This window comes from Rhopalosiphum maidis, chromosome 3 (genome assembly GCF_003676215.2).
Source record: "Rhopalosiphum maidis isolate BTI-1 chromosome 3, ASM367621v3, whole genome shotgun sequence".
Taxonomy (NCBI): Eukaryota; Metazoa; Arthropoda; class Insecta; order Hemiptera; family Aphididae; genus Rhopalosiphum; species Rhopalosiphum maidis.
The window spans coordinates 40,113,100-40,127,075 of NC_040879.1; the positions used below are offsets into that span (position 1 = coordinate 40,113,100).

General features: G+C 31.1%; 1 protein-coding gene across 6 annotated transcripts in view; it reads right to left on the minus strand.

Moving 5' to 3' along the window:
- LOC113555943 (nuclear factor 1 X-type) overlaps window positions 1–13,976 on the minus strand; it is a 142,827-nt gene that overhangs the window by 35,243 nt on the left and 93,608 nt on the right. For 4 of the 6 annotated variants that reach the window (XM_026960580.2, XM_026960583.2, XM_026960581.1 and 1 more), the window contains exon 5: window positions 4,405–4,443. The exons of the other annotated variants lie outside the window; for them this stretch is intronic. In XM_026960580.2, coding sequence (XP_026816381.1) covers window positions 4,405–4,443 — 39 coding nt within the window. The remainder of the gene's footprint in view (window positions 1–4,404; window positions 4,444–13,976) is intronic. 6 annotated transcript variants of the gene reach the window in all.

Below are 13,976 nucleotides of genomic sequence, written 5' to 3' on the forward strand. Positions count from 1 at the left end.
ATAGAAGCTGTTCCGAAATTGTTTTATTTTCATTTCAAATACATGTATCCATTGGGTGTCCCGAATACGGAACAACAAATGTATTATCAATGCAATACAACGAATACAATAAGTACATGGGACAGACAATCAACACAACAATTCTACAAAAATCAAAAACACCACACATTTAGTGTTTATTAGCCGGTGTGAGTTAGCCGTCGATGGAGTATAATATATATGCGGTTGATATATGGTTAGCGCTCCATCGATGTTGGCTATAAATATATATTTTTGTACCACATTCTCTTGAAATCCGACGCAGTAAACCGTACCGAAAGTAATGCTTGTCGTTTGATGTGCCGTATCGCCGTACATAAAACTACTGCAGTATAATTTAATATACCATCCATATTGAAATCTATTTTGATAGAAGCCGTTTTTGAATTCTTTTATTGCATGTATACTGAGAAAAACGAATATACTTTTTTTTATCAACTTCGAATAATAAGCTGTGAAATATAGTGATTGGGGATGGACGCGTCTTATAAATTATATACCAATATATATATATATATATATATTATATATTTTATGAAATTTTAACATTAATTATCACAGGCGTTTCAACTACTAGGTTAAATAAGAAATTGATTAATATAATATATTGTTTTAATACGGTCTGTGATTTAGAAGAGTTTAAATTAGAGAATTTAAGGAATTGACGAAAAGAAAACTACATTACAAGTGGAGAAAGGAGAACATATTTCAATATTTGTTAATACAGTTAACAGCTCTATTGAATGGTATAGTAGGATGATTTATGAAAGGTACAATCCAAAACTAGAATAAAATGCACGATAGACTGTGATTAAGTCCTAATAAAATATAATAATATAAGTATAATGCGTGTTCTTAAAGTATTATAAAATGTTGAGGCCAAGCCACCACCTAGGTTATTTGATTATCATAGGACGATTTACTTGTAGGCCTGAAACCATAGTTTAGGTACTTATCAATACCTATAATGACATATTGAGCATAACAATTAAGATCGAAATTGTGAGTGTACTCTCCCACACAAAGATGATCAAAAACTATAAGAGGAAAATAAAAATTCACCGTGGTCCGTTAGTTTTTGCGAGGAGGGGGGGGGCAATATTCGCAGACGACTGCAGTGAGGATAAAACCAACAAAAACACGACAGGAAAAAAACCGACATCAACGACAACGACAGCAAAAGTCCATAAAAGTAAGTTTTCAAGTATATATATACAAGTCGCACGGGTGATGTACACCCACACTCTCTCACTTGTATTATATACGTCGCAACCGGGAGGACGGCTCTGCCTGGCCGGCCGGCCGGAACCGACGACGACGCCGACCGGATGGGGCGTATAAAAAGGTCTTGTATCCGGTGCCAGTTTGACCATTTGACACCCCTCGGCGGCGGCGGCGTCATCGCGTAGTGTTATATATATATATGCATATATATATATACACTAACACATACACATACATATAGATATGGAAGAGGATAGGGTACCCACATACACACAAACACGCGACAATGCCTCTACATCCGCTAGCTGCCTCTCTAGTAGCCGTCGTCGTCGTCGTCGTCGTCGGATGCTGGAAGTTCCGGTCTCGTCGGACCTCGTCGGGCCAGCGCGCACGTCCCTGCGCGATTCTTTGGCATTATTATCGTCGTAGTCGTCTTCTGCTGCTGCCGGCCACAGCGTTTGCGGCAAACGCGAGCGCGCGTTTATATAGTTGAATTATCTTGCGGAAAACAGTTGTTTTTCTCCATCGTCCGTATCCTATACATACGTAGCTTTGCGTATTATAACTGCTTTTTTGTCCTTTATTTATTTATTATTACTTTTTTTCCCACACGCGTTCAACATAATAAATGTCCCCACCAGCCGTCTTCCGCTCGCAACTCGTCGTTGTAAAAAAAGTGTTTTATTATACCGCCGAAGACGCGTGGCGTCTCCTACACGGTAATATATATGTGTGTGTGTATGTATACATATAAGACAATACGATGAAATAGCCGACACAAACTGACCGTAAATATTTATGTACGGCCATTTCACAATACAAAATGTCCCCTTTTTATATAGGTATGTTTCCGCGACGTCCGCGCTTATCCATCACATATACCTATACTTTATAGGCTTTAATCGTATTAATTTGTGATTATGACCCGCCCGGATGGCGGTGAATATTTATTTTTCTGTAATAACAGCAATATTATTATGTAAGGCTAACTAGAAAAAAAATTGATTTTTTGAATAACCTTTACTTAATTCATACATGAACTATTGACATTTTTGAAATATTGTAACTAGATTACTTTTATGAATTAAAATTATTTTATTTCATAAAAATAAATTGTTATTTTTTTTTAGAAAAACGTGTTCTGGAAAGTACAGGTAGATCAGAACCCTACAATTTTTATGAATTCAAAAGAAGACTTGGTTCCATCCGATATCGGAAATAATTTCAAAAAAATAATTTAAGCAAAGTATGTTTTGACACCATTATACGAGTATTATACCAATTATGTCATAATGATTATTTTTACAGTAACTATACGTCATGGCTGAAAGCCTTAGTCCCGAGTGACTATAGGACTACTGAAATAGTATGATTAACTAGAGTTAACACAATGTCCGTAAATGGTATAATATCAAAAGTAGTATTATACCCAAAAGACAAAATGGATTTTAATAATAACGGTTTACACGTTAAAATGTTTTCTTACGATGGTTTCCATTGTCGGCGAGTACCCCACGTAGTCGGAATGTTGATAAGCATCAATATATTTTAGAAAAATTCTTATACGGCTTTAATATGTTATGTATAAATACATCACATCGGATGCGATAGTATTAATAATAAACGAATAAAATGTAGTATTATATCGTGTTAACATTCAACGATTAGATACGCGTATATCTCTATATTAATATATTATACGCTCCACGCGATTGGTATTTATATAGGCATACCTTGATAATAATTATTATGATTGTACAGTATACCTAATGTAATAAATGTATATATTATTATAGCGCATATACCTACAAATCCGTATCTGGAAAATATGACGTAAATCAAGATGTAACTCGTTTTCGCGTGCCCGACCAGATACTAAATGATTTATTGCATAGTTACAAGTATAATAATAATAATGAATTTGACATTATACTCTCATGCGGTAATAATCGGGGTATAATCGTAGTGGTACATAAATCCGAGTAATATATATATATATATATAACGGTATGTTCCATAATATGTTAATCCCGTTTGATTGTATATAAATCCAATATAACATTAGAATAATTATTTACAACGAATTATATAATTCATTTTTGACCAATTTGTCGGCACTCCTATCTACCCATTTCAGTAATTGTTACCATTGTTATTAAATACAGTCGATAGCCTATACTAAAGATGACGTTGCGATATTCAACAAATACGCGAGTTGTTAACAAAATGTCAATGCTCCTAAGCATGTACAACAATAAATTGCCATTCGCGCAAGACCACATTGATCGAAAATTTCAGTTTATTTGGCCTGAATGATATTGATTAAATTATATATTGATACTATTTGACTGAAATAACTCGGAATTTCAATCCAGATAATTGTTTTTGATTTAAAACAATGATATCGTAATAAAATGTGATCTGTCTTTTCATTTCGTTTCGACGTTACTCCGTCAATATTACAGTAATGTATTAAGTGTTAACATCAAATGTATATTAACAAGAAAAGTCATCGAATAGAAATTATTATCACACGGGGAAAGTTCTCAAAATACGATTTTTTTTAATTGTTTTTTAACAATTCCCCAATCTAAAGAGTTTTGTGATATTAAAATATCGCCGTCCCCGATACAAATTTCTAAACAACAATTTATTACGTATAGCGGGTCATTGTATTGCATATTCAAAGCGCCTTCTGTCTAAATAAAATATGAAGCCTAATTTCGGTATTTTGGGATTTGTATATTTTACGGAGTACCTTTAAACGATATATCATTATTACTAATATATCATCATACTTTGTAAACAAATTGCATGCAAATAGAAAATATATATAAATATTAAAAAAAACATTTACTAATGTTTAATAAAATAAATAAAGTAGATAATAGAAAATAGAAATATACAAACGAAGTTATTTGTTTTTTTCAGGTAATTATTTATACGTCTAAAATTAATAATAGATTGAAATTATAAACATAGATAAAATCTACCAGCAGAAATATTCGCGTTAGTTTTGAAATTTATTTTACGTTATTATTATAAATACATTGAATATTTATATATTTCTATTTAATATTCATGTAAGTATATATTATATTATTATTATATGATAAAACTCATGCTTTCAAATTATCTCACCTTTTTCATTGTTGTTGTCATATATTCCACTTAAGACTTCTGAAAAAAAAATGTAAAACAAAATCACCCCAGTCGCTTATATTTAGTACTAAAATAAAAATAAAAATAAATAAATAATAAAGACATTATTTTGTTGACGATGTTTCCGAATACTAATTTTATAGGGATCGTTATTGGCAGAATAGTAAGAATTAAAAATTATGTTATCTCGCTAATCGCGATGAATATCGAATCATAAAATCATATAGATTAAGCATACTATAGGGTAGTATTATATATATATATATATATATATATAACTCCAAATTCTTATAAAAATGTAAACAATTTCATATTTTAAAATGCTGCTGTAATGCTTTCAAGTGTGTCGATCATCACAAGGCTCATAAAATGTAAATAATAACAATTCAACTAAACTTCTATAATAAGAAAGAAAAGAAATGTCATAGGTACAGCTATAGAACACACCATACTAATACATCGTCGATAACAAGCAATACTGTCATCTTGCGTTTTGGTCAAATTGTATTTAACTTGAATTACTTCACACAAAATAATTTTTTAGATCTCCTGTTTAATATTGTAAAAACTGAGATTAGTTGTGTTGCTACTATCTAATCAACGGCCATACATAATAATATAGTATTTCCCAAAGACTTGTTATATCTCGTTTAAAGAAATATGTCAGTACAGAACTTTCTAGTATTGGATTTAGGTATTCCTCACAATATATAATATGGTTTTTACATAAGAAATATAAAATGTTCAATAAAATCTATCTCATCCACGTTCCATCGGTTTTTATTGTCCTATATAATAAACAAAGATGATGACTATTATTATTATTCTGTAGCGAAAATCACATACTTAATAGAGACAATAATGAAGTTTTGTACAGTTGTTACTTGCGAATATAAATGACGATTATACGCGAATGGTCAAACGCACAATAATCACACAAAATAATGATTATAAAATACGATGTTGTGTCGATTTGTACGTTTAAATTTCGCTAATTACCGATCCGCGAACGACAATTTCACAATTCTGAACATACACAAACGACTTATATCATTAGATCGCAATATCGCACGGTTCGAATAACAACATTTAGATACACAGCATAATTTTTTTTATCTGAGCGACCAAAAAAAAAAAAAAAACAATAATAATAATAAATGAAAACCAAAAGCAAGCGTAATACATTATATTGACTAATAAAACACAGTAATAAATAAACGGGCCATCAGAGTTGTCTGCAGCGAAACCCATGCGGGGGGTGTAACTCGCGTATGCACGTACATAATAATATATCGTACGTATATAAATTGGATCGTCAGTGAGTGACAACCCGCGTGTATGAATGGGCGGGTAAACACACAGAAGTTGAAAGGAATTACAATGGATATGGGATGGTGGATGCTGTCGTGGGTGCGGAGCACATGAAATATATTTAAACGCGATCTCGAATGAAATCTAGGACGCGGTGAATCATGACATTTTTTAGGCGGGTGGAGGGAGGGAAAGAGCAAAAATAAAACACCGATACCGAAATTATGAAAAAACGTATACATATTTGCACTCGCAGAAGTACAATATTAGTATTATTTAAATTATTAAATTAAATGTTCACGTTTAATTGCGTATATTATAAAGGATCTCGGTTCGTTAAACTGTTTAAAAATAAAAATAAAATAAAAAAATATAAATATAATAATATCGACAGCATATAATATATAAAATGATGATATAGTGAACTGCACAGGAACCACGATACCCAAAGGAAGTGTACGGGGTGGTAATAGTAGTTCTGGTGGCCAAGAAAAGATATTTAAGGTGTAAAGTGTAAACGTTGTCAAAATATCGTTAAAATTTAGAAGAATCCGTGTGTATTTTATGTATTAATATATAAATACCTAAATAGGTTAAGCTCAAATAAAAAAATCAACCAATGAGTTGGAATATTGAAGATCACTCGATTAAATACCTCAGTGTCTTCTTCGATGAAAAACTAACCTGTAAAATACACATAAATAAAATAATAATCCTATACAAAAATGAAAATATTATACCCTAACAAATAAACTAAAACTCAAAACTACAAGTTAAATGCTCACTACTACTATATACATCAATAATAATATCACTCTTATTATACTTATATCCACTATAGTCCACCAAATCTCAAAAAAAAATTTAAAATCTACAGTCAAAACAAAATAAATTTCTCAGAATAACTCTAAAAGCCCCCTGGTTCATGCGCAACAAGCATCTGTATACGACACTAGAGTATCGTTTTTGGACATTTGAACCAAAGATAAATTCAAACAATTTTACTCAAGACTTAATTCATCTGAAGGAGCTCTCCACTATACAATTGATCAAAAAACAAAAAAAAATTGATTGTAACCATTCCTTCCTGAAGATGTCTTTCAGTTTCCATTACAATCATCAAAATAGTTTCATAACTTTAAATTTATATTCATAATATTATTGTAATTTATAATAATTTTTTTTTTGTATTTTAAATTAATAAATAATAAAGATATTAAATGATTTATTATCATGCGATCCTAGTATTATAAATAGAGTGCTCCATACTGATTGTTTTTCTTATATCCACAAAATATTAAGACGAGTAAACATTGCAGTTTAACCCAGTACGCACACACACATCTAGATATATTATATATACACTGAGTTTCGCGCTATAAGTGTCGTTGCACATTACCGAGATAATATTATAGGAAACGGTCTGGCGGTAACGGCCTCAGGACTAAGTCCAAGGGTGATTTACAACATTGCGTGGATGTACTGTATTATATAAAGTCCGTTATGCTGGTCAATAAAAAAAAAACCCAACAACACCGTTGGCGTTGCCGTATATCTGCAGTTACACCGTCGTATTCACTGGGAAATGGATTGCGAAGACAATATTAATGTGATCAGTGGTACAATTCGATGAAATAGGAGTATTGTATAGGCAATTAATTTAGCACACTTTCCCCCCCCCCCCCGGTTTTCGTGCAAAACGGAACTGAGATCAGTGTGTACAAGTCGTTATCGCACCATCCTGGTTATGATACCTGATGAATATGGCTCGCTTACGTATTAGTCAATAATGACATTATGGAGGTAGTAAAGTTCAATTATGATTTGGCGATTCACGGCAATGATAAGTTGAAAACAATGACAAAATAATGAACACTAAAACACTGGTTTTAATTTTAAAACCACTAGTGTATTCTTAATGAATAGGTTGCGTCGAAAACGATTTATAAATAAAAGCCATCTTCATCTTAAAAAATATTTCCAAAAAATGAAAATTAAGGAATGGTTTGAATGCATTCACAATTATATGAATGTAGGTACTATAAACATATCATTCAACGTGATAATGTATTTTAATATAATAACATTTTATAAATCATCTCAATTACATTAGTTTCCATAAAAAATGAATAGTGTTATTTAAGTGTTACAATAGGATTTTTCTTTAATACCTACTCAATAGTATTTGAAATCGTTAGTTTATTTAAAATTGTCGAAATCAACATAATTTTAAAAGTTGAGTATCGTTACTATTACTCATAACTGTAGTAAAAGTCAGCGTATTCAAACGGGGTGATGTTATAGTCTTTAATTATAGATGAGAGCTGGTGGGTGTAATATATCTTAAATATTAATACAGACGAACAGTACGAGTACAGACACGACGAGACACCCTATACATAGTTGGGTGTGTACGCGTACTTGCGAACGTTTGCCACCCAACTGGATCTTCGCGGATGTATCGCCGTCCCGCGCGTATGTTGTGAAATATATCGATGTTAGTTTTTTTTTTTTTGTTATCTTTCTGTAAGAAAAAAAAAACGAATCGAAAACAAAAACTGGTTTCGGTTTTGCTCCCATCTAATATTACATAGATACACGCGCATGTTCTATACCAATATAAATTATATTATTAATTTTAATATGAGAATTTATTGTGTGCGGATTACTATGAACCGCGATATTATAGTGCTCACACGCGCAAACGGCATGAATCGTCTGCAGCGTAATCAATTTCACGTTTATTATATAGTTATATGTATATATTTTCGATGGTAGCAATCATACACCTAATATAATGCTATATATCTATGTATATATATACAGAACAAAAACAATGGCACACAAAGTGATAACGCATAAATAACACGCGCACACAGATGACCAGGCGCCCTCGTGTTTTTTTTTAAACACCATTGCTGGGAAACGGGAAAATTTGTACAGTGGCCTACCCTGTAAGTACCTGTATAGTGTATATACTATATGCATATATACCAATCGCTTTACACACACACACACACACACACAAATATATAAATGTGTTTTTGAATAAACATTCCGGAAAACTGGTATAATAGTCCAAGGATAATCTATAAGGATAAAAAAAAAAAATAAAAAACACAACATAACCGAACATTTTATTTTATGCTAATTCCTTGTTCAAGTGTATATAATGTATACACAGATATATATATATATATATATATATATATATATATATATATGTTAGTATATGTGTGTATTTGCTATGGGTAACTGAACGACGCTTCAAAATCAAATAATTGTACACAAACAAGTTTTTGACGTTATTTTTTTTTATCATTCAAATGTTTCGCCACTTATAAAATATAATATTTTATGTCCATTGCCCATATATGAACGTATAATAATAATGTGTATTAATGTTATACATTTCAACCATCACCCGTAAACCACAAACGAGTACCTATCGTAAATATGTAGTTAGTGTATTGTATATTAATATATTATAGTTTGTATATATTACCCAATCTTTTGACAGAACTTTATGGTTTTTTTTTTTTTTTTATTATTATTAAATTAAAAGGTAAGACACAATTCCCGTTTTAAACTTCTCATTAAGACTAGGATTACTTAGGATATTACGAATGATTAGTCAGAAATTAAAAGATTTGATAGGTAGGATAGGCTAAGGAGGAATCATCTATATAAGGATTTAGCGATGTGTTTAACGAATGGTATGGAGTAGTCGTTATCGAGTGGTTTATTCGAAACATAAAAAAAAACTTAACATAGTTATTCGGATGAGATATTTGGACTTTGTTTAAGTTTGAAAGTTAGGTCTATCCAGAGTTTAATTTAAGAATATTTAATAATTAAGATATTTAGATATACGAGGTATGAATATTTCAATATTTACGTACAGAAAAGATACAGAAGGGATAAACACATAGTATTGAAGGTAAATGCATATGGATTTGGATTTTTCGTTAATCTCAATTGTCTAATATACTCTTGGTACAGGGTGTGTATTTAATTATATATTTTTTTACAAGGTACACATAAACAAATGTCATGGATTTTTCATATGTATCAACCTGCAGATAATATTGATATTCCGTTTGTGTGAAAATAAAAAAAGAATAGTTATCAAAAAAATTAAAATTAAAAAACATACAAAAACCACTGCACAAAATGAATACAGAAACAATTTTTTTCTATCCAAACGGTCAGCCTTATAGATGTTATCTACAACAGCATAAGCTACATATATCTATATATACAGTGTGTTCCCATTGAAATAATTATGTTTGAAATCAAGATTTCGAATTTATTACACTATTATGCAGGACACGGACGGGCTTATACATAGGACCCGGAGAAGAAATGATAATTTTCGGTTAGGCACACATTAGCTATATAATATTATTAGTATTGTGCTTTATGAACAAGTACGATATAAGTATTAAATATTAATCTAGAACAAACCTTAATATTTAGTATAAGGGAATTGGCTTTTTACACACATCCACATACCTACTTTGTTTGCCACATATTATTATCTAAAACATATTATACACTTTAAAGTATACGAATGCTAGGGGATGTACAATTTTCACGTTATAATAGCGTATAAAATGTTAAATTGATTTGAACACGAACGATAGCGATATCATCAAAAACAATGCGCCTGCCTCGATTACGGATATTATATTATATTTTTGTCCCGTGCAGAAGGTCACACACGAATTTATCAAAATACTAACCGATGTGGTCAACGACCGGCGTGGGATATAACGTTCGTGACAACCATATGATATTGTGATTGCACTTTTATATTATTATTTTATATATAATAATATGAATAAAGACATCATTGTCGTCTTGTCCGAGACAGGAATACAAATTTCAATAATTTTTTTTTATTCATTTTAATTATTTCGTTGCGTTCACCACACAGCGCAACGTTTGTGTGTGCGTATGTGAATACCTATATATATATATATATATATATATATGTATACGTCTATAACACGTGTTGTACACGCGCGCACACAGAAATGTACGCATTGTTTTTGTAACAATATAATATTATTATTATGATAATATGGCTATATATATATAATATTATATATTATTACGATGTTATCGCTATGCGGAGACAGGCGTTGAAATCAAGAGCTGCGTGTTGTTGTTACAGAGGAAAAATGGGAAATACACATTACGATTTGTTGGATTTGTCTAGAGTTACTGTTGATCAGGGACAATTTGAGAAGTGAATAAAAAAGATTTAGGAACATGACGTGCACATAGTCAATGCACAATGTCATAGAAATATAGGTAAATTAAATGCTAATTTTTTTTTTTTTTTTAAGTGACGAACCACGGGAATATCACTGGTAGTTAAGAGCAATCGCAGTGACTGAAATCGGTGATCTTGAGGTCAGATTTTCTCTAGTGGTCCAGGATAATGATATTATCATTATTATATGGGATTTCAAGGCGTTTTGATGTGCGTATATTATAATATTATTATTACCTACAATATTATGCAAATTTCACTAGAAAAGAAAACGAAAAAATATTTTTTTTATAATGTGGTGCTGTGTCTTCGGCGGAACCGTTTTCAAGGGCTCCGCGCGCCAATCCTAAGTACCCTCTGTTTTTTATTGTCACTAGAGTGAAGCAGCCAAAACGACCTTTACCCGAATTTGTCGTAATGATATCGACCTCTCCCCTCAAAAAATAATAATATATATATATAAACTAAGCGTTGTACACCTACGGCGAAGGTTTTTTTTTTAAAGGTCCGCGTGGATGTCTGAAGAATATTATTATATAATACGTTCGGAACAAAAGTGTATAAGTCATTACGAGAATGCACTTAGGGTTATTTTTTGAATGGCTTTTTATATCATAATTTATTTTATAACCAACTGCATTATTTGCTTTGGTTTTTTCTAAACTGTAGCCCTTTTGTTGGTCATTTGTAGGAGTTCAATAATATATTACATATTATACACTATATATACCTATGGTTAGTCCATAAAAATACCACTAAGTATAACGTATTTACATAATCGTTTTAATTTAACCTCTGAGTAGAATTTTAAGCACATGATAATTGTCGCATCCTGCATCCCCCTAACACACACACATGTGTCACATATACACACATACGTGCGCGCGCACCCAAACACTTGTGATATAACCATATAAAATAACATATATGACTTATAGTATATATCATATACTATCTGTATCTCTATTCATATAGTATTATATTAAATTGAATTTTTTGAAATTCACACACAAATGTTGGCGTGAATGATGTTAATAATAGTATGCTTAATGCTGATGATTAGATAAATCGGCCATTTTTATTATAGGAATACAATAATATCGACTGCTATTGAATATTACCATATCCTCCTCGACCTTTGGTCTGAATAAAAACCACCAAGCTTATAAAATACTTGCATAAACACACGTATCACTATAATACTTTAATAATAACTAATAATAATAATACGAATTGTGCCCAACCAAACGTCCGCGACATTGAAATTGTATTTGTCCCGTCGTACTTACATGCGTACTAGGTCTATATAGGGAATGAGTAAAGACAGTATAACAGTTCTCACCGACACGATCCGGTCCGGTATAGGACGACGATCGTATACATAATTTGAATTCAAATTTTACTGGCGACGAATTAATAATATATAATGCATCGCATTTATATACAACCATAGTCACGTCGCTCACACGCCGTCGTGGATCTACGGAATGCATTAGAATAATATAATATTATAAAATATGTTATTATTACTATTATTATCATCATCACTATATCATTGTTATTCCGTTTATAACGGTGGCGATTTCATCCATTTCTAGGTGCGTGTCCTTGCCCTAATTATGAGCCTTGTGAGAGACGACATATCGTTATAAATTATACGTACGACTTGGGCCAAGGCGTCGGTTAGTATTCAGATCGGCCGACCGCGTGAGACCCAATACTTAAACCAGAGAAAATATTACGTATCCGATAAACATATACATAAAAATACGTATGTACGTATATACCTATACGAGGACGTGCTTGATCGAATACCAATGACTGTGGCGGGTCGCGGTTCTCGCGCAAGCATTTGGCAACAGTTTAGGTATATTATTCTCATCGATTCAGTTTAGTGGGCGTGAGAGAGCAGGACGAGGAATAATACCCTTTAACGAAAACTACACGTTTCAGACATATAGCGAAAGAGTTAAAAAAAAGAAAATATATAGAGAGAGCTAGAAAGAAACAAAGATACGAAACAGTTATTTTACCTATCCGTCTCCTATACAGTCTAAATTACATTTATTATAACAATACATATTTTCAGATTGAATAATATCTCATACCCGTATAAATAATTTTCTAAAGAAACTATACATTAAGTAGGAAGATAGTATTTAAAAATTTAAATTATCACCATTTAATGGCACCTGTATATCGACATGATGCTATAGAGAAAGCTGTAGAAAACAAACAAATCGAAATCCCTGTAATGGTATATTACGGTGACTTAACATCAATAGTTTATTAGTTTGTCATTGTATGACATATGTATAATATTTGCAATACTATTGTAGATTAATCGAAATGAGTCTCATTGCATTAGTATAGAATACAAAACACAAATATCAATTTTTAATTAATATAATTTCAATGGGTAACTCATATCTATATATTATTTTTAAATAGTTGCGATATAATGGATCGAATGTTAATTGAACTAAACTACAAAAATCATACCAACAAAGAACATATTATATACAATACATAGTATAATTTATACTTAGGCAACATTTTTAAAAATGTGTTTATTTAATGGAAAGTCTATTTATTGTTAAATATTAATTATTATTGGGTGGAATTTTACTTGGCAACGGGACATTAGGAAATTTAAATTTTAAAAACAAAACATTTTTCGTATATTTCGGAAACACCGTACTATCACGTCGAATGTAACATATATAATCAATCAGAATTTAATGATGACTTTTTACCTTTCTCCATGTTTAGTTTAACTAAAAATAATTTTGGACAATAGTATTTCTAGTGCTTACACTTCTATAAAATAAAATCTTATCTTATTCCAACATTATAATATAATATTATATTTTGTACTCTTATGAATGAAAATATAGTGATCGATGTGAAAATTGAAGTAAAAAGTAGATACATTTAATATTTTTAATGTTATTGTAGT